Genomic DNA, 20,854 nt, shown 5'->3' with positions numbered 1-20,854 from the left:
AAAGTGATTGTGCCTAATTGCAAATTTTTCACGAACGCAAAAATGCTAAATGCCATGAAAGTCTTCTGGTTGTTTTACATTTTTGTGGAACATGCTACCTCCATATTCAGGGTTTAAGTAAAGCCAGTTTTAGGTTATGTGTACCTATTCTATAGGGTCCGTTAGAAAGAGCTGACTGAGAATCGAGGGATTGAGGTTAGCACTTATCTATGATACTGAATGACCGTCCCAATTCATAAATAAGCATGTACATATTTGAAATGCCCACATTTAGGCAAAGGTAAGGAAATCCCCATCATCATGGAAGCAACAAACACCTCTGATATGTCGGCAACTGCTTCAGACTACACGGCTCAGCATTCCAGAAGACGGTCATCTTCATACTCGCCGCCGTGAAAATCAGAAATATCGCATGCCCGAAAGAAAGTAATACCACTGTTGCAGTTGGACTTTTTGTTGCATTCATCATTTTAACGATATTAGGGTGCACTTTTAGGAATCACTGTTCTTAAAGGCAGTATTTATATTGTTTGATTTCTATAATATTTCGAGGTCCCAGTGCCTCCATCTCTCAGCCCTTTGACCCACCGTTTCGGTCGCCCTGCTATCCACGAAGAAATTCATATCGTAGATTTCTTTTAACAAGCATTGTTCTAATTCTCTTACCGACTGTAATAAGCGTTCTTCTGTAGTGTATAGTTTCATTCCTGTTTCCGATTAATTATCTTTGATATTATCTAGTTGAGAGGTTATTCTACCAGTTACAAAGGTTAACGTAAGATAGTGATTCGTGTATTCTGTGGGGTGTTGACAGGTCGCGATGTAAATTTTAGTGCGTGCAATACTTTCCTCAGCTTAATTTTATGGGCATAAATATGAGTCTTTTTTGCTTTTATGTGTAATGAGTGCAGTCAGCTGATGGTTCACCAACCTTGTCTGGCGAAATGAACCTAACCTAAATTAAATTGTCATTATATAAGACAGCAGCTTCGAATAAGGGTATAAATTATTATGTGAACGCCACAGAATGGTGCCTTCTCCAGTACCAGTTCCCCTTAAAACAAATTATGCAGATACATTTTGGTGTACTTACTGTGTATCAGTTATTGCAGCCAGTATCGCAGAAGTAGGTAAGTATTTGTGATTTTTTGTTTGTAGATTTCTTAAAATGTTCAAGCAGTGTCTCAACTAAATGCACATAATTCTTTGTGTAGCAGTAGTTTTTTCATACAGATATGTATGAAAAAATATACTTGGGCTGCAAGTTTATGTCTGGATAAAAATGTTTTTGTGGTGCATCTTCACTTAATAATAATTCCATTCACTGAAAGAGCGCATTCAGGATCTGCTTTGAAACTCTTATTCACACTGTATATCAATCAGAAAGGAGAACCATCTTCGTTTTCATACCCTGAGGTTAAGAATGAATATGGTTTTTGAAACGTTGGTGTTTTCTCCATTGAACCACCTTACACAACTGGAGCCTGAGAAGAATTCATTGTACTTGGTTGCCATGAAATCTTCAGAACATACTTCCTGTATCCAGTTTGAATCCCAGATGGAAGCATGCTTTCCTGTAGATATTAATATTTATCTTCAGGCCCTCTAGTCAAATGACCTTGTCTTTATTCCCTGTTCATCATTCAGTATTACCTTACCATATCTCATCTGGTCATTAATAACAAAAACAGTTGATGCAGTCACATGAAATATGAAGATGAAGAATAACAATGATGAATTCAAAACAGTTCATTTAATATATATAAATATTCTTTTCCCATGAGCAGAATCTGCTCATCTTCAGGTACATTTCTGGGTCCAACAGCTAATTCTTTATCATTGATTTATTCTTTATATTTTAGTTACTTATCCACTGGATCTTACAAAAACAAGACTTCAAATTCAGGGAGAAGTAGCTGCAGCTCAGCATAGTAGTATAAATGTAAGTACCAGGCTGATGAAGCTGATGTTGATGGCTGTGATTAATAACATGCAATATTCATGATCTTAGTTATGTGCCTAAAGATGTTAATGTGTGGGATTTCTTATGTTGCCACTTCATCAAAATCTCATTTCATGCTGACTTACTTCACTAAACTTTGGCAGAACTATTAACTTGCATAATACTCTTGACTGGCAGCAAAGCATTTGGTCTGTAAACCTTGTAGGTCATCAGGGAATGATGTGATGCATACCCATTATTGTTCAGTACATACACATTTGCAGAAACACTGGTACCCCATCTTCAGGGACAGCCATTGTCCTATGAAGGATGGTAGACAGAGTCTGGTATAAACTCATCTGGTCATTGTTGCTTGTTGTTGGACCTTGAAGTTGGAAGGCCACTTTTTGACTCACAACAGAAAAATGTTGATGCTAATCTTCTGGTTGTAATGTCATGTGGACTTTTAGATAGACATCTGCATTTTGGAGGAACATACTCCTCCATCTTTAAGGCTGAAGATGAAGTGCTTCAAAAAACATGTTTATGAAGAGCACCTGTGAAAAGTTTAATGATTAACAATTTCTTTGTTTTAGGCTATACCATATCGAGGTATGCTGCAAACTGCATTAGGTATTGCAAAGGAAGAAGGGTTGCTCAAACTGTGGCAAGGTATAACACCTGCCATTTATAGACATGTAATATACTCGGGTATCCGCATTGTCAGTTATGAAACGTTACGAGATGAAATTTTGAAGAAGGAACCTGATGGTTCCTTTCCTGTGTGGTAAGTGTAAGGAATTATATGTTTGATGTTTATATGAGTGACTTTATATAACACAGACTGTGGTGTCAGCAGGTTGCTTTGTTGATAACAGCCCCAATGAACTGTGTACTCAGATCACTCAAACTTGAAACAGTAATAAATGCAACAGTGGTATTTAAGGCCACTGTTGAGATAATGTTAACTGAGGAAACTGTTGTAAGCCAGCAATTACATCAGTTATCATTGTTGTAATAGTATGTTCCTACAGTGGCCCCAGTCATGAAGGTTGCATATTTTCTAGGAGAATGTAATCAAGAGACAGACATGTATAGCCTCATAAGTTGTTATTCTCTCACATTGGGGTACAAAGAACACCTGAAGAGTATTTTCATTGGAAAAGGAAATAGTAGTTAATCAGTTCTATGCAAGCAAATCTAAATAATCTAATGTAACAAAGGTGACCTTCCACTTACAAGAGTATAATAGTTTACAATTAGTTTAGGAGTATAATTTGGATACTGTTATAGAGCCTTTGTGAGCACCAAGTTCTCACAACAGTGAAGACTTTCATTCTCATCTTCAGGGTTGTTGTTACAAACATTTTTCTGAAACATTGGTCTTGATTTTTCCAGAATTAAATTTTGAAGCAATTGAACTTTAAGTTGGTACACTAAAGCTGGTCATCACAAAGAGACCTGAGTCAGACTAGGTAGTCACCAAGCTATGGTTTGAACCCAAGACCTCCCAAATACCAAGCAGAAGTGTTAACCTCACAAGTGTGGCATTCAATCCAATTGAATCCAAAGTTCAGAAGAATTCTGGAATATAGTTCTAATTATAAATCATTTTTCCTGTCTATCAGCATTTAATCATTTTATTTTATTTCTGTATAAAGGGTTATGGAAATTGTGAGTATATCTTTCAGTTAAGCTCTGCTAAGTCTGTGTTGTAATCTGTGGGTAAAAGTGCTACATAGTCTACCACATTAATAGTACAGATGTTTACAGACCTAATTCAGTTAGGTAAAATGTATTATAAAGGGAGTGCAGTCAGAGTATCTTGAATTTTATTGTAATTTTGATGAACCACTCAAAAACAAACAATGGATTAATCCTGTTTTTGATGATGAAGCATTAATTCTTATATTATCATGTTTTAAAGTGTTAAAAGAATGTAGTATGGACATAATTTTATTGATTACATTATAAAGAGCAATTATAAATCTTTATCCTTTGAAGTTTGTGTTACATTTCAGGAAGTCTGCCGTGAGTGGGGTAACTTCAGGGGTAATAGCTCAGTTTTTTGCCAGCCCTACAGATCTTGTTAAAGTACAAATACAAATGGAAGGAAGGAGACAATTATTAGGGAAACCACCAAGGTTTGTAAAATGTCTTCTTTATACTCAGTTTTATTTCATGTGTGTTTTTTTAACTTCCTGTTCTTAACCCTGAAAGAAGGGTGCTGAACAAGAGGGCATAGACACATAGACATGCAGAATACCAGTATAATTTTTCCATTTTAGGACATTATTTTCTTTCTAGGGTTCGCAGCACATGGGATGCTTTCTCTCAGATCCTAGCCAGAGGTGGAGTGAAAGGTTTATGGAAAGGGTCGATACCTAATGTACAAAGAGCAGCATTAGTGAATTTAGGAGATCTAACCACCTATGACACTGCTAAGAGGTTCATTCTCACGCATACCTCACTGACTGACAGTCATTTCACGCATATCCTATCCAGGTAGGAACAAAAATGGAGAGATGCACTCAATCAAGTAGACATTTTCTCCAGATCAGCTCAGTCAGTATAGTATGAGTTAGTTCAGACTTAATGTATTCCCTCTGTGGAAGTTAAAAAAAAATTATTCTACAGTGATATAAGCTTTAAAATTCACTTTTTAATGTAAATTTGTTTTCTTTAATGAATGGATAGTCTTGAATGATTAATGTAATATGTTGGCTTTCACGCTGGCCTTGTAATCCTGGGGTCTCGGGTTCGATTCCCGGCGGTGCCCGAATTTATAACTTGTGTTGGGCAAGGCCGTGGTCCACGTATCACGGAGTTTTCCTCCGGGGATTTCCCCGGTTTCTCCGTGGCATCCCAACAATTACTCCATTCACACACAGAAGAAGGCAATGGCAAACCACTTCTGGATCATCTGCCAAGAACGTGTATGAACAGGTCCCAGTCCAAGAAAAGGATGGAAGGATCCTGTTCATAATATGTCGTCAACCTCCTGTAAAGGAGATGGCGTAATAAAGAATAAAGTTGGCTTTCAAGATAGGAATCATGCAGTCTGTGTAAAAACTTGTGGTTATGTTAAATTTTAACCAATAGAATGCCTTAAGCTATTGTATAAATTATGATTGGCGTATTTTGTTTACTGGAACAGCATATGTGCTGGGCTTGTAGCTGCTACGATGGGAACACCAGCAGATGTGGTCAAGACCAGAATTATGAACCAACCTACAGATAGTAAAGGAAAGTAAGTAACAACAGCTCACAGTAATTTAACTCTGACCTGAAAGTAAATATACAGTGAAACCTCCAAGTTTACTTTGTCATTAATTACATTTCCTGCAATTTACATTCACAATTTACCACGGAAGTTGCAGCTGATGAGATTTTAAATGGGTCTGTGTAGAAGTGCGGACCAGTGCATTGTATGTTCATGTTTTAATGTCTGAAATACACTCTTCACTTTGCAAATAATGTGGGTAAAGGTACTTACAGATTTAAAGTCAGAGCCGTATTTAAACCAGTGCTCAAATTAAAACTTGTGTGTTCCCTTCCTCTCTCTTCATGTAACATGTTTTCTCCTTGTGTGTGTATGCGTATATATATCTCCTCCCAGATGCTTTATTATGAACTTGCATGTGGATTTGATGTCCATTGTGGCATTTAATTTACTGCATTTCTTTACATTTTTTCTGACGTATTATTTCCATACCAGATGTCCTTATCAGAGAGTCCTCCTCCCACCTCACAAGTTTGAGCACTGTCATATTGGTATTAATCACTGTAGGAAATTAGAAATTATGAATTTCGACTAGCCTCCAATGGCATAACTTCCATACCAGATTTAATGAATATCTGTTCAGCTGTTCTTGAGTTGTGTATGGATGGTTGATTGGACAGAGCAAACTTGATAGGCACTCCACAGGGATGCTGTGAATGCTCCTAAAATACAACATTAATATATTCAAATCATGCTATAGCCATGACAGACTAACTGGCTTCGACACCTATATGATATGGTGCTTGTTAACAAACATTAGAGAAATTGTGATGTTGAAGAGTATCTGTTCATGTTGGCAGTGGCGTCATCTATAAATCATCTGTGGACTGCCTCATGAAGACTGTTCGGAATGAAGGCTTATTTGCACTGTATAAGGGGTTCCTGCCTGTGTGGATTCGGATGGCCCCGTGGTCCCTCACATTTTGGTTATCCTTTGAACAAATCCGGTTTATGCTTGGTGCAACTGCATTCTAAAATGTTCAAGAGGAGCAACAAGACTTCTGTTGTTTTCTAATCTAATGGAGCTCTTGTTCAGAACTAACGCAGAACTAGTGTATCTACTGATATAAAGTGCAGCAATTAATTTGTCCACATAAAATTTTATTGATTTTCCTCATTGTCGTGGATATTACTGACAACTGAAAAGTTTCATGCACGTCACATCTCGTTTAGGAGATCATAGAGTTTGCCGCACTTTTGAAGAACAGGGATCACACACACACACTTAAAGGCAGCATGGAAGAAGCTCATATGTAGTAGAAACTGTTCCTGGTATTCAGTTGAGCATTGCACCATGTCAGAAAGTTAAAAAGTCCATAAGACTCTGCAGTTGAATATGGACTGCTGTGAAACATCAAGATTAATATGTTCTGAGATTAGTCTTCAGGTAGGCAAGTCTCGTAATCTAATGAATAACGTTAAAACTACCTTGCTAGTTGACTGGCCAACTAAGAAGTTGAGTGAACCTATGAAATATATCAGAACACTGATCTAGAAACACAGTCTGTGGTAATGCTGATAAATATAGTCTTATGGAAATATGATATGAGTTTAGTTAGAAAAAAAGAATGCAAATAAAAAATCTCTAATATTGAATTCCTTGTTCCTTCTTTAAGTTGTACACTGCCAAGCCAGAGTCGCTTTTAGCTGTCAGTCAGTCATTTTGTGGCTAATAGTTGTTAGTCTGATTGTTATAGTGTTACATGTCTTGGAGTGTCCTCTCTGATGAGTGGATTAGTCTGTCTTATTGTTCCTTTGTCAGTTGTATTCATCATAGTCAACTTATTGCCATAATGTACACATTTGCATATTTAAACATTCTTAAAATATTACATATGTACATGTACACATGACCACTGTCAGTCCAGGTTTTGTACAGCATATATGTGTTATGTTACAAGTAGTGAGCTGAAGTTATAATCAAATCTTTCTCTCTTGTACGGCTATGAACTGAGTCACCACCAACTTTAAGACTATTTTTTTTAAGACTTTGTCTTGTCCTATGTTGTGAATGTTTGTATGACTTCTGGTCATTGCCTACATGATTTTGTAATTAAATCATACACATACAGAACTTTGAAAGCTACATTCAAGTCGCAGACCACTTTGCATCTAGGAGAATCTTGTTTTGCAGGTACTGCAGTTTCAGAAAGGCATCTGTTACATATTCCTAAGCAGGAATGAGTCGTATTTAAAGGACAAAATTGCCTGGAAAAGACCAAGATGTATTTCTCTAGCCTTTCACTGTATCCAGAAGTTTTGTTTGTTATTAATACACAATTGGTTAAACATATTGCATATCGTCAGACTTAATTATGTACATTCAGAAGAATAAGTAAAAAATAAATAAATAAAAAAGGGGGGAAAAAGAAAAAAAGAATAACACTAAGTTAATACCAACATTGTAGGTTTCGAAGAAATATCAATGTCTGGAATTATGCTTCTGCAATAGGACTTTTAGAAATGTGTTTTTAGGGTAAATGAAAAATAGCACTACATTAGTTGAGTACAAGTGTAATAAGTCAGTTTGAAACAGTATTTGTGTTCTTGTTTGGGAGTTATTTTTGGAATTTATTGTATGTAGGTTTACAGGGACAATAAATAACAAATTTTACGTATTTTTGGTAGAATGGAATGTTGCATACTTGTAGCTGTGAAAGATTTTGTTATATTGCTAATTATGAGATTTCTGTATTGTTGTTGAGGAATAGCTACATTAAAAATGAACCATACTTCATAAGACATAGATTGTTTTCACTTACTTAGTCTATTGTGTAAAGTTTATTGTTTTTCTAATATGGAAGTGTAAACATTGAAATGATACACAGACTTGTATAATTAAAATTACCGCATACCTATAAAGTGTTAATATTATGGCACACTAATTACTGTTGCTCACATTTTATGGTTTTCTTTTCACTAAATTATGTTTGTTGTTAACTACAGTTACATGTAATAATTAACTAGTTCTTTTTTTAGTGTAATGTTTTGTAGAGTATTATAGACAAAAGCAGTAAGGGTGACTAATGTAACTTATTTTGGAAAAATTGAAAAATTAATTTTGGGCTCATCTCTATTCTTATGAAGTGATAATTCAGACACCAGAACCATTCTGTAGGAAAGTGGAGATGGATAAGTGAAAATAAATTTTTCTTGCATGACCTGTAATGAGATGAACAAAACTAATGTAACCAAAATGTTTCGATGCCATACCCCATATTTTCAATTTGGCTGTTCTTGGAAATCGAAAGTAAACATTTGTGTTAACAGGGTTTCATTACCAAAGTGTATATTATCAGTAATAAAAATAATAGTAATTAAAGCTCATGTGGTTAAATTATTGTAATTATTTATTGCATAGAGGAATAATAAATGAAAAAGCTTTTAACAATACGAAGCAGAGAAAATATTTTCAATATTTATGTAAAATTTAATGTTGCAATGATATGCATTTAATTTGTATACAGAGCAGTGATTACATCAGATTTGAAAGGCACTGTTAACATATACTTTAATGTATGGCATTCCAACACATACTGTTACCTCACAGTACTAGAATTTGGAAATTATAGTTTATACATAATGGAACTGTGTATCATACTTTAATTATTCATCTTTCCGGTCAGGTAACATAACATGTAATTCTGGGTCTGTTTCAGGGCAGACGACCCTTTTCAGTTTCTGGGTCAATGGATTTCCCCTACAAGATCAGAACATTCTATATCATAAACAGAAACCTACTTTCATCCCTTCAGACACCAATTAAAGCGAATTGCGTAGAAATTCTATTTCCAAAATGTTTCATATTTTATCTCGACATATAATGTTTATCAGTTACTAATTTTATAACCATAATAATGAAAGATCATGTATAAATTAAACTGTTGCGGCTTAACGACAGGAAGAATCATCAGGGTGACCTGCAGCGCTGCTCTCTACCGTATTTCGAGTAAACCATAGTTATCACAATGGCTTCCGTAAAAGATCCAGCAACTTTCTTTGCTAAAGGAACATCAAATCAATTCGAACATGTTTTGAAGTTATATTCAGAAGCTCTTAAGTTGAAAGCAGACCAAAAAAATAAAAAGGAAGAAGAACTTATGAGATTGGACAACTGGTGAGTAGAAACACGACAAGATATTTATTAAGATTTGGGAAACAATGTCATTGAACCTTGCTTTGTATTACGCTGCACGTAGCAGACTACTCTCGATGAAGGAATGCTCCCTGGGACGGCTCGATCTTTAGCGCGGTCATTAAATGCCAACCGTGTCACGTGGGAATCAATGTCAACTAACGTGCTTCACTAATTTTTAAGAATAGCCTATAATTCCTTCCAATCTGCAGGGGTCTGCGGTCGGGGTTGGGGTGTTGGTAGCGTCATGTCGACTATAGAGCTGACGTTTGCCTTGAAATTGATGATCGGATTTGTAACGAATTTGTTAAAATTTCCTCACCAACGCGAAAGTTTTATTGACTTAGAACACAATTTTATGATATTCCGAATATATTTAAAGGCATAACAGTTAGTATCCTGTACTAAATACTCCTCTGAAAGCATAAACCACTTGATGCAACAGCATGAGATAAACCAAAATGGAGACTAGACAAAGCATTTATGTTACAGTAACTTGTACTGAATTCTAAACTTCAGGAGGGCATTCTTATTTCAAAAGCTTTTAAATTGTTTTCTTTGTTTTCATGAAAATATTATCCGGTATATTCCATGCCTAAAAGCGTGTTATATATGATCTTATAGCCAGAAGAATTAATCAAAAACACCAAGTTGTTCAACCATGACTGGTATACTTGAGAATTCAGTTATTCGACTCACTGTTAAAATATATCTAACATTATGTGCCATACCTAATTTTAGTGATACTGTGTTCCAGGTTGTAAGACGAAAATGAGTTTTCAAATAAATTTTAACTGAAGGAATGTTCTCCAGTTTGAATGTTTTGGTTTGCATTGAGGCAATATTCATTGCTGTTTGTGAACATCAGTATGAATTACACCACAATATTATTTTAATTGTCTTTTAAAATGGTTGCTAGCATTTATCAACAGAATGATAATTTCTTAATGATTTTCATTAAAAAAAAACATGCTGTGGCATTTCACCCATTTGATTAGAGTGTGTTAAAATTTACATATTTACAAAGGATAATTAATTGGTGCTATTTAGTTGGATGTGTGGATGTCATTCAAGCATTATTTTAACTTTAATTTATTTTTAAAATATATATAGTTTTCTGCAGCTGAAAGAAGGTAAGTTCATAATCCATGTGTCCAATGTGTTTTTATCAACCAAGAAATTTTGCTTTCAGGATAAGGAATCATTCAGATATTGCAGGGTGAAATAATAATAATAAGAAATTAATAGTTGTTTTTTTTATTATTATGCTGTATATTGGCACTGTTTTTGTTTGTGTGTTTTATTAAAATTGATTATTTATGTATTTACTTCCATATTTCTAAGTGGAATGCCAGGTTCTTACATTATTAATTTATTCAGTGTATGAGACTGACAATGGTTGAACTGGTGTGATAATTTGAAAGAAGTGACAAAAATAAATGAATAAAGGAAGAAAAAAATGATATAAAATTTAAATTGATCTGTATTTTGATTTTATATAACTTTCTCTTTTATGTTTGAAAAGGTGATTACATTAAAATGGACATTGTACAGATTTATGAATAACCTTTTTATGATTTTGTCTACTGGCAATAAATTTCAATAATGAAATGATCTATAGTTGATTTGGTGACAACTACTTGTTTATGTATTATGCGATTATAATGATATGGTAGAGAAAATTGCAGGTAACAGCAAATTAATTAATGTATGTGTTTTCACGTGTAATGTTATTGTCTGTTCCAGGTATCAGAATGAACTTCCGAAGAAAATAAAGTCTCGAGGGAAAGATGCCCATCTCATTCATGAAGAACTAGTACAGACTATGAAATGGAAACAAGCTGTAAGTGATACAACACAGTTGTGCAGCAGTTGTATGTCTAAGTGGAGTGAAATCATCTAATTGTGCAACATATTTTTATGGTTTTAAATCCTTTGTTTTTATTTTTAATTTTATGAGAATAAATTTTTTTATTAAGATGCTGCAACTTGTAACCATTTGTTTCCGACATCACAAATTGTGGGTTTCTTACATTTTGCACTGATCTGTGAATCAGAAAGAGTCCATACACACAAAAGGAAAGTATGGAAAGTCCTTTGGCCAGTCTTGTTATTTTATCGATGAGTGTGAGACGAGTATTTTCTGACTAGGGTATTTCGGTACCTATCTAATATGGTTTTCATTTTTATACTGCAATTTTCTTGTGTTTCAGATGACTGCATTCTTATATAAAATAAGATACCACAAACTTTAAATATGATGTGTAATATTAAATTTTTTTCCATATGCTAAGAAAGTGGTATGTGGGGATATTATGAAGTGCCATTATCTGTAGTTTAATCTCTTTAGATTCAAGTTTTTTGGTTCAGCTTCTTGGTCTTTAAAGTTAAGTATGTTGAATAAGTTCTGCTTGGAAAGCAGTGGTCTTTAATTTGTCAATATGGCCCAAAATTTTGTACATGCAAGAAAGTTTTAATTCCTTGATGCAGTAATTATTTCTGAGCATTTTGTACTGTGCAATAATTACTGTCAGTATGTTCTAAAAATGTATCACCCACATCTTGAAAGAAGTACAACTGAAATTTACTACTCTTTCTAACATTTTGCCATATGTCTCAGGTAAAGTGGCTAATGACTGATGAATTAAAGAACTGATAGTAATTAACTCTAGCACTGTCGACATTTTCAGCGGGGAAAATTCTTTCCGCAACTGTCATACCTGGTGAAGGTAAACACACCTCGTGCTGTGATGATGGAAACCAAGAAAGCATTTCGTAAATTGCCAAACCTTGAGCAAGCCATCACTGCCCTCAGTAACCTGAAGGGGGTTGGAACAACAATGGCATCGGGTAAGAAGTTGAAGACGGATAATAAAATTTCAGGCTTCACTTCAGTTGTTCCCTCAATATAATTTATTTGTTCTTGAGACTAACTACAGGAAGATTTACAGATAGTGCAGTTGTGAAGTGATCACTCACATCTTCTAAGAAGAAGCCATATTTATGAGCTGCCTGTGTCCGTCCATCCGATAATCTTCTGATGTAGTTACTTTTATTATTATTATTATTATTAAGTGTTCTGTCTTATGACAGGTCCATTGCTCTGCCCAAAAAGAGCTCTCCAGTTGTCCCTATTCTCGGCTTCTCGCTTTAATTCCTGGAACGTCATCTTCTTTCCTTGTTTAAGGTCGTCGGTTAGCTGTATCAATCTTCTTCCTAGTCCTCTCTTTCCTTCAACCTGGCCTTCGATGATATTACTCATTAATCCATTCCTTCTCATAATATGTCCCAGCCAGTTAGCTTTCCTTCGTGTAATCGCCTGCAGAATGCTTCTTTGCTCGTTGACTCTCCTCAATACTTCTTACTTTTATGATAACAAAATTAAGTCTGGTGCCTGTAGGTTCATCGGAACTTGGCATCACATCAAAATGAGTTTACTTGTTCTTAGAGGATTCTGCACACAAACTATTTATTTGATTAATGTGAGGACCAGGTATGCACTATGCTGCATATTTAATATTTTGTAACTTTCTGTACCTTGCAGCTCTGCTTGCAGCTGCAGCTCCAGATCAGGCCCCATTCATGGCAGATGAGTGCCTTATGGCTATTCCTGATATTGAAGGCATCGATTACACCACAAAGGAATACCTCAAATTTGTTCACCATATTCAAGCCACAGTAGAAAGGCTCAACAAAGAGAGTGAGTATTAAATCATGTCCTTATTTGCCATTCACATGTATGTCACATTTTTTTATAGTAACTAACTACATGGGGCAGTCCTTGAGAACATGAAAGTTCACGACCTGTCACTAGTCACTGTCCTGAACAAATTGAATCCAGTTCACATGTTGTCACCTTGCTTCTGAAAGATCCATTTTAAGGTCAGCTTACTCCCATCTGTGCCTACGTCTTCAATACCTGATATTCGGACAAGCTGTGCGAAAGGAAGGCTCGAAGTAGGTTGTCTATTAAAAGTGGAAACCACTGTTAATGAAAACACAGTGTAGTCAGTTTTAAATCACGTGATTGGGATATCCGTGTTGCTATGTTTCGGAACATCCTGGTTTGTAACTCAGTTTCTGTTTTTGTTGTATAATACCTGTACAGTCAATGACAGATTACATGAAGTCTACCATCTTTCGGCAGACAATAAAATTATTTGGTTTTTTTTTAAATTTAATTAATGACATTCTTTAAGGTATGTAAGTTATGTATCTTCTGGTGGTTTGGTAATTGATAATACCCATTTTGGTATTGTCCTTCCATTTGTGTCTAGGTCTTCCTTCAGGTTTCCCAGTCAAAATTTTGTATGCATATATCATCTCCCCAATGCATGCTGCATGCTGTGCCCATCTCATTGTTCATGATTTGATCATTCTAATAATATTTGGTGAAGAATACAAATTATGAAGTCCTTATTGTGCACTTTTTTTCCAGTCTCCTGTCACTTCTCACTTATGTCCATTTATTCTCCTAAGCACCCTGTCATAAAATATTCTTGGTCTCTGTTTTCTCTTAGACTTGAGAGACCAGTTTAACAGTGATACAAAATGACAGGTATGCATTAGAAAGACCCGTGTGAATTTATCTGAATTATCGTACTGCGCCAGGTTTAATAATTTAACCATAGTTTTAATTTTTGTTGTTATCTGTATATGAAGTAATCTGTTGAAATATCAGTGTTCACTAGTCCTTGCCTTTTGCACATCACACTATGTGTGTATCAATTATTTATTCCTTTTATTCCAGCTAACAATGGGACTTGGAATCCACATCAGGTCGAACTGGCATTATGGACCCATTACGTTGTCTCAGAGATGAAGCCAGAGTTATTGGATAGTATCCCTAACCCAACAGAAAATGGAACATCTCACCACGATCAAAAGAATGGAGATTCCACCCCAAAACCACAAGTACTGGATCATTCCTAATTTAAAAAAGTTAATTTGTTTCATTCATACTAATTGAGGTCAGCTGAGTCTGTAGTAAACTGTTGTATGTAAGCATTTCACTTCATTATTTTTCTTAGCACTTTTTATAATTGTAGCTGCCTGGAATATGAATGAAATTTCATAAATTATTATTTGTATGTCTTTTAGTTATGATGATTGAGATGGGCAGTAATATATAAGCGTGTTCAGAAAATAGTTGTTTTCTGTTATGTTATGGTTTGTGATACATTACTTTTTTTATAGACAGGTCAGGGAAGACAATATTCTGAACTGAATGGTAGCAAACATGTAGCTCTTATGGTAAATATGAAAAATGTGTGCAAAATTGGTGCCAGGAAACTTGAAGGGAAAGAACCACTTGCAAGACATAGGAAAAGATGGGGGTATAATATTAAAATGGATCTTAAAGAAGTAGGTTATGAGGATGTGGATTGGAGTCAGCTGACTCAGGTTATGGTTCTTGTCGTGGGCTGTTATAATCTTGAGCCTTCATGTACCATGAAGTGGGAAGTGTAATAATTGTGTTGGTAAGAATTGCTCAAGAACTCTATCCATTGAAGAGTAATTTAGTATTTTGTTCTGTGCAGAGCAGGAACCACACCACAGTTAAGCAAAAGGGTGTCCGAAGCTGGTTTTTCACACATCAGATTTGCTATGTCTCTTTTGCTTCTGAATATTGTTATTATTGTTACAATGATTATAATGTATCATATGAAAATAATATTTGTATTTTAGACGAGATACATTCAATCAGTTTTTGTGATTTTAATTTATTTGTGTGAAATATTGATGCATGGTTTTTATTGCACTCTGTGCTAGGAACCTGACCAGAGCTCAGACGAGAGTACCCAGGGCTCGACCAATGAAAAGGATCCTGCAGTAGGCCCCACAGACGCATTGGATGATTGTACTACGTCTTTCACAGAGGATTCATCGGATAAACCCTCGACACCGATCGTGGTCAGCCCTGGTGATGAGAACACCAATGATTCCATCGCCACTTCTGACTCTGCAACCAATGATTCAGTGGCAATTTCCACTGCAATTGTTGCATGTAACAACAAGAGGGATGAAGCTTCCACTAAGGATGAAACAGAAGAAGAAACAACAAGCAGCCTTGAAGAACCACCAACAAAGAAAACGAAAGTGGATGATGAAAAGTGACCGATACACCATTTTTTTTATTAAAATATTTTTGAAGTCATGAACAAGACAATGCTTTCACCTATGCAAGCAAGTTAGGAACATATTTTTTTTGTTACAAATGCTGTACAGTACAGTACCAGGATAGGTAATTGCCACATACATTTTTGTTTTGTTTTGTACTGCTCACAGAGGGGAGAAATGACAGTCGTATCAATTCAGTGGAATCAGAATTTTTTTTCCTTCATGCGCATAGTAATATGTAATCATCTCCATGATCTGGTGGTGATATCTGAACAAGCCACTTACTGCCTAGTGTACATGATTGTGCCAGTTCTCCTTTCTGTACGCAGCCTCAGTCCGTATTTTTCCCCCCCCGAGGTACCATTTCCATTTGTAAGGAAGATGTACTGTACCGAATTGTGAGAATGAGGCATGAAATATCGTACTTCATGTTTTGTGTGTTGGTATTTAACTTGAAAACAATACTTTTTCATCTTTTGCATCATAACATGAATTTACAGTCATCTTAACACAGCCAAAACCTGTTTATAACAGTGGAAAATAGCAGACCGTCATGATAGTGACACTAATGTGCTTAGATCAGTACTTGTTGGAGCAGATTACTGAGTGAGAAGTCTTCTCTCTTCTTAAATTGTGAATGCATGTTCATTCACAAATCAAGACAAGTGTTAATAAAGGCTGAAGTACCGTTCTGTGGGTATGACATGAACAATTGATAACTTAAATCTTCCCCCTCTCACTACCTTTATTCAATGAAAACATGCAAAATGAATTTAAGCAATGTTGAAGAAACACGTTTCTAGTGCGTTATGTTGGAGTGTGCATCTGTACGTGCGGAAAATGTTTTAAGTTTTTTTCCCCCCTTATACTCAACATTCCAAAGTATGTTATGAAGAAAAGATGTTTTTTTGATTTAGGTGTTAGTCATAAAGAAATGAACTGTTGAATGCAAAAACTGGGCTACGTATAAAACTGCTATTATTGCATCTTTTTTTCTTAATCTTTGTTACTGAACTGTGGCTAACATTAGATAATACAGACACATTCCAAAAAAGACTAATTTTCTTGCTTTCATAAGAGAATAAAATGTTAAAATTATATATTTGTTGACCCTATTTGGGCGAATGCATCCAAATTTTGCAAATGCCAACAGTTTTAGCGACTAAGGTAAGGTTAGGTTATATGATGCACTGCTACACCTGTAAGTGTCATTGTACATTTGTAGCAATATCTTTGCTTCATTTAACGTTCATTTTGACATTTCATTAATTGATCAGTTTGATTGTAATGCATTTTTCAGTTTTCTGTGCTGCAAGTTATAATTGACTACATGTGATGAAAGTGGTAGGCTTGCTCCCAGGTTATAAATGTAATCAGTTTTGCACTCAAGAGATCATTACATACATTAAGTAGTCTCGAGGTATTGCAGTAGTTATATCATACCCCTTCCCCATCCATCTACATTTCCATTTATTATCAACAAGTCTTTATTTATGTATTTAATGTGTGTGAATTTTATCTGACCTTAAGTTACAGTGTCCAGGTAATTGTTTCATTGTTAAAAGTAATTGTTTGTAACAGAATTGCTGCACATTTTATTTAAGTCCCTTAAGCACCTTTACCCCTTATTTTTTTTATAGTTCTGTAACTTTTTAGTGAAGTTGGGCTGTTGGATTAAGGTCTGTCTGAAATTGATAATACTTGTGGCTTTGAGGTTTCCAAGACTTGTATAATAGCAGTAACTTTAATGACAAAATTAATGAGAGATGTAACTCTGTACAGCTATTATTTTTCTGTTTGTTTGTTTGTGTGTGTGTGTGTATACAGACATTTCTCAGGAGTTTGTGAAAGAGTCTTACAAGCATTTCCTTATTTTTCACCAGTGTCACATGATTGACAAATCATTAAACCAAACTGATTTTAAAGACAAAATTATCTGAAGTGATTGGTGTCATCAGTGGTTTTACTGGCAATTAAACACCTTATTTATTACATCGTATATCTGGAATTTTCTTCTTCTAACAGATGGAATTGTTAAGGATACAGCGTGCTTGATAAAGAGTACAGTTTACATGTTTTCTGTATATTGGTAAAGCAGATAACACTACGGAGAACAAAATAATGTCACAGGACAAATAATTTCTTCCTCTCTGTTTTCTGATTATGTATTTTCCCCCCTACCCCTCTTTTATGGGGCTTGTTAAGTAATTGTGTCATGCTTGAAGAGGTGGGTCTCTCTGACTCAGATGTAAGTAGGGGCAATTGTTGTGTTGATACGTCAAAATCCTCGAAGAGCATGACATTATTGAGTCATATTCTTATTACCAATAAAAATATCAGTTATGCAATCTTTCCAGAAATGCCATTAAAATACCGATTGATTGCCTTTTTGTAGAAATGTATTACAATACGTGCATACCTCCGAAAAGTGAGAAAGAGAACTAACAAGACAAGTACATATAATTTAAATAAGCTGTAAAAAGTATTTAATTGTCAACACCTGACTTTCATGAAGAAAAACCAAAACAAGCATAAGAACAGTACCATGTGCTATTTTTTATATTTTATGACTTTGTAGGTGCAACATTAAAATATGTTGTTCAATAAATTATAGTAAACATAGTTATTAATTGTAGTTAGTGGAAAGAACAGAATATTATCATGTATTCACTCAATGGCCTTAAGACTCTCATCACAGTTTTTAATGTTTCATCATTGAATTGCTGTTATTTTGCTTAGTACCTTGTCATTTAGAGAAAATCGTTGCATCCAGTGTTGGCAGAGAAAAATTAGAAAGTCCCACTGAAAGTACAAGTGGGTGATGAGAATAGTGATAGAATGTATAATTGTGTATGTTGCAATATCTCCAAATTGAACACGATGATTGCGTGATCCTTGTGTACTATATCCTCTGTTACACTCTTTAAGCAACTTGTTCAAGTATTTTCATTTGTGGAACTGGTAGTTTTCAGAAGCTGTCATGAAGCCACCTGCATTATATACTAACATTGCCCAGTTTCCAGATACTATACAGTTTCTGAATGAAACTTTGGAGCTGATATGTGATGATAATTTGGACAATGTCATGAAAAATTAATTCTCATTATTTCTGTTATGATTACAAAACACAAGTTGTACATTACATCACAATCATGTTATGAGATTGAAATTGTAGTGGTCACACTTTTAAGATTCTCAAGAGGATAAAGATGCAAAGGACAGCAAATGAATGTACTTCAGTGCATAACACCTTATTGATATTGGCAACTGTTTGTCATATTTGCAGATAGCAATCTTACTGTGACATTCAAGATGAATTATATAACCCTTTGTGGTCCAACTTAATACAGTAATTTGAACTGGTTATTATGTCTAACACCATTCTGTTGTGGACCACAAAGAGTTGCCATAATGTGCAGGTTTGTATGTGTGTGTTATCGTCATGAAATCATCTCTGGGGTTTTAGGTTATGTTTCCAATGCCGACCAAATTCAAGCTTAATAACTACTCTAGGCTGTAAGATACACATAATTCCTACCCTTGTGGACATTCTATTTTACATTATACATTCATACACCTGCATACAGTTAGGTGCATGTAAATTCTTTAATCTGTAATGAGAATGTACGGTAAGAGCAGTCACAGCAGATTCACTATGATGTTTTGTGTCAGACTGAACTTTGAGAAGCTTGTAATGATGAGATTAATTATTGGAGACTGCATTTTAAGTTTAAAGTAATCTTGTTTGGAACGAATCATTAAGCAGTTTTATAGGTTTCTGAAGTGTAAATTTGCAGCCATGGGAAAGTGTGATCAAAGTTTTTACCTAGATAAGATGTTAACCATTCATACACACAAATATTGATTGAAGAACGTCTAATTGCTGCAGATTAATCCAGTGCCACTGTTGTTTGAAAATTTGTTTCTTCCAGTTGTGGTTGTTTACAAATTTCCAGTTATTTAAAAACCTGAAATCATTTGTAACTTTTTTTCAGTTTGGCACACATTTGCAGGGCTGGAAAAGATATTCAGTATTGATTATATTTATTGAAGAACACGATGATAGAATACAGGATTTGAGGTTTTCATGGCGGTGAGTCTGAAAATGGCTGTCTTCTGGGTTGTAGCGCCGTGTAATCTTTTAAACGTTTACCTTTAAACTTCTACCAGACTATGCACTGTTAATCTGAAAATGTTCTATGGATGACCTCAGTGATGATGCACAGTACACTCCCTCATTCCAAATAATGTTATAGTAATCCTGTTGGCTATTCTTCACTGCCATGGATATTTTTTCATACAATTGTTTAATTTTAAATGCCTTTTCTTTCAGAATTTGGCACCTGTTTATTTATGTCCCACTGCATGTCATTCACATCAGACTTTTCCCGTTCTGTAGTGTAGCTATTAGAGAATGTGTTATGTATAATTAAGAAGTTAGAATGTGAGAATGAAAGACTTTAGTTGCCTTGCCTAAGTGAATTACATTTGATTTGGTTCCCAAGACTACACTCCCTAGTTCTGCAAATAGGCATAGGTGTTCCTTTGAATTTTATTCATGTTTCATTACACAGTCTCCATAAGTGTATCACCAAACTAGATACAGTTAATTGAAGCATAAATTTGCTGCACTTTTCTTATTATACCGCATGATTATATGGTAGTTCCAACTGATATGAAAGACTGTTGCTATTTGCCAGTCATAATGCAGCCATTTAAACATTACAGCTAGGAGTTTGTATGTGGTAACATAACAAATTTTCAGTAGTCAGAAGAGGACAAATTAGGGATAAATTGACCTTGCAATCTTGGCGGCAGAACTTAATAAAAATTGTTAATGGGTCTGTCTCTAGTGTTATTCTATGAAAAAACATTTTGGGGGAGTACAAATGTGATTAATTTTGAACATACAGAATAGGAGGAGGTTTCAGAATCGTAACAGTTAATTTATTTTAATCATGATGGTTTTAATTAATTTCAAACGAGACATTAAAGAGTGCTGTGTTCTCATATGATAAACAGAACTGACCTAGTTCAGCTCTGTAAAACAGCGTCTTAACTAGGTAATAAAGTGACTTGGATCCACTTGATCTCTTTTTCTGCCATGAAACTACCTTATAAAATCTTTTCCTTACATCCACTGTTCCAGAGACTATTACCACAGTAAATTTTGAAGAGGACTCGTAAATGAAACATAGGTATCATTTAAACAGTTTGTTTGAATGCAGCAGTTTTGACAAGGATTATGCAGAAGATGGTTATTAAGGCTGAGAATTATGCATTAGTATAAATGAAAGTTATGACCTTTCTGAAGCTAATATTCCAGGATTTAGACCACAGAAATCTTGGCCAGGTTACACATGCTCAGGATTCA

At 35.0% G+C, this 20,854-nt stretch overlaps 2 protein-coding genes across 3 annotated transcripts; both read left to right on the top strand.

Annotated features, from left to right (window-relative positions):
* The first annotated feature begins 355 nt into the window (after positions 1–355).
* On the top strand, positions 356–8,998 carry Ucp4A (Uncoupling protein 4A). 2 transcript variants are annotated; one of them, XM_022083001.2, is made up of 7 exons: positions 356–1,130; positions 1,863–1,942; positions 2,539–2,729; positions 3,964–4,086; positions 4,250–4,447; positions 5,100–5,192; positions 8,885–8,998. In XM_022083001.2, exons 1-7 carry the CDS (start codon positions 1,028–1,030, stop codon positions 8,952–8,954), a joined length of 858 nt encoding a protein of 285 aa, XP_021938693.2. In that variant the 5' UTR covers positions 356–1,027; the 3' UTR covers positions 8,955–8,998. The 2 variants fall into 2 exon arrangements, with proteins under 2 accessions (XP_021938693.2, XP_021938692.1); XM_022083000.2 differs by lacking the exon at positions 8,885–8,998 and adding an exon at positions 6,026–8,547.
* A 173-nt stretch (positions 8,999–9,171) lies between these two features.
* On the top strand, positions 9,172–20,565 carry Amun (protein amun). The gene is made up of 6 exons (XM_022082999.2): positions 9,172–9,342; positions 11,107–11,203; positions 12,051–12,210; positions 12,905–13,060; positions 14,111–14,274; positions 15,133–20,565. Exons 1-6 carry the CDS (start codon positions 9,194–9,196, stop codon positions 15,475–15,477), a joined length of 1,071 nt encoding a protein of 356 aa, XP_021938691.1. The 5' UTR covers positions 9,172–9,193; the 3' UTR covers positions 15,478–20,565.
* Positions 20,566–20,854: the final 289 nt, after the last annotated feature.

The sequence above is a fragment of the Zootermopsis nevadensis genome, unplaced genomic scaffold (genome assembly GCF_977971745.1).
Source record: "Zootermopsis nevadensis isolate Lab colony 2312 unplaced genomic scaffold, Znev_1.0 Znev_ptg000016l, whole genome shotgun sequence".
Classification (NCBI taxonomy): domain Eukaryota; kingdom Metazoa; phylum Arthropoda; class Insecta; order Blattodea; family Termopsidae; genus Zootermopsis; species Zootermopsis nevadensis.
Note: the sequence above shows the minus strand (reverse complement) of the source record. Positions and strands in the feature narration are given on the sequence as shown.

Bases quoted from the DNA above. Each gene is read 5' to 3' on its own strand.
- Ucp4A (XM_022083000.2), top strand. From the start codon at position 1,028: ATGGTGCCTTCTCCAGTACCAGTTCCCCTTAAAACAAATTATGCAGAT. The intron at 2,730-3,963 runs GTAAGTGTAAGG...GTTACATTTCAG, and splicing joins GATGGTTCCTTTCCTGTGTG to GAAGTCTGCCGTGAGTGGGG. The intron at 5,193-6,025 runs GTAAGTAACAAC...TCATGTTGGCAG, and splicing joins CCTACAGATAGTAAAGGAAA to TGGCGTCATCTATAAATCAT.
- Amun (XM_022082999.2), top strand. From the start codon at position 9,194: ATGGCTTCCGTAAAAGATCCAGCAACTTTCTTTGCTAAAGGAACATCA. The intron at 9,343-11,106 runs GTGAGTAGAAAC...TGTCTGTTCCAG, and splicing joins CTTATGAGATTGGACAACTG to GTATCAGAATGAACTTCCGA. The intron at 13,061-14,110 runs GTGAGTATTAAA...CTTTTATTCCAG, and splicing joins AGAAAGGCTCAACAAAGAGA to CTAACAATGGGACTTGGAAT.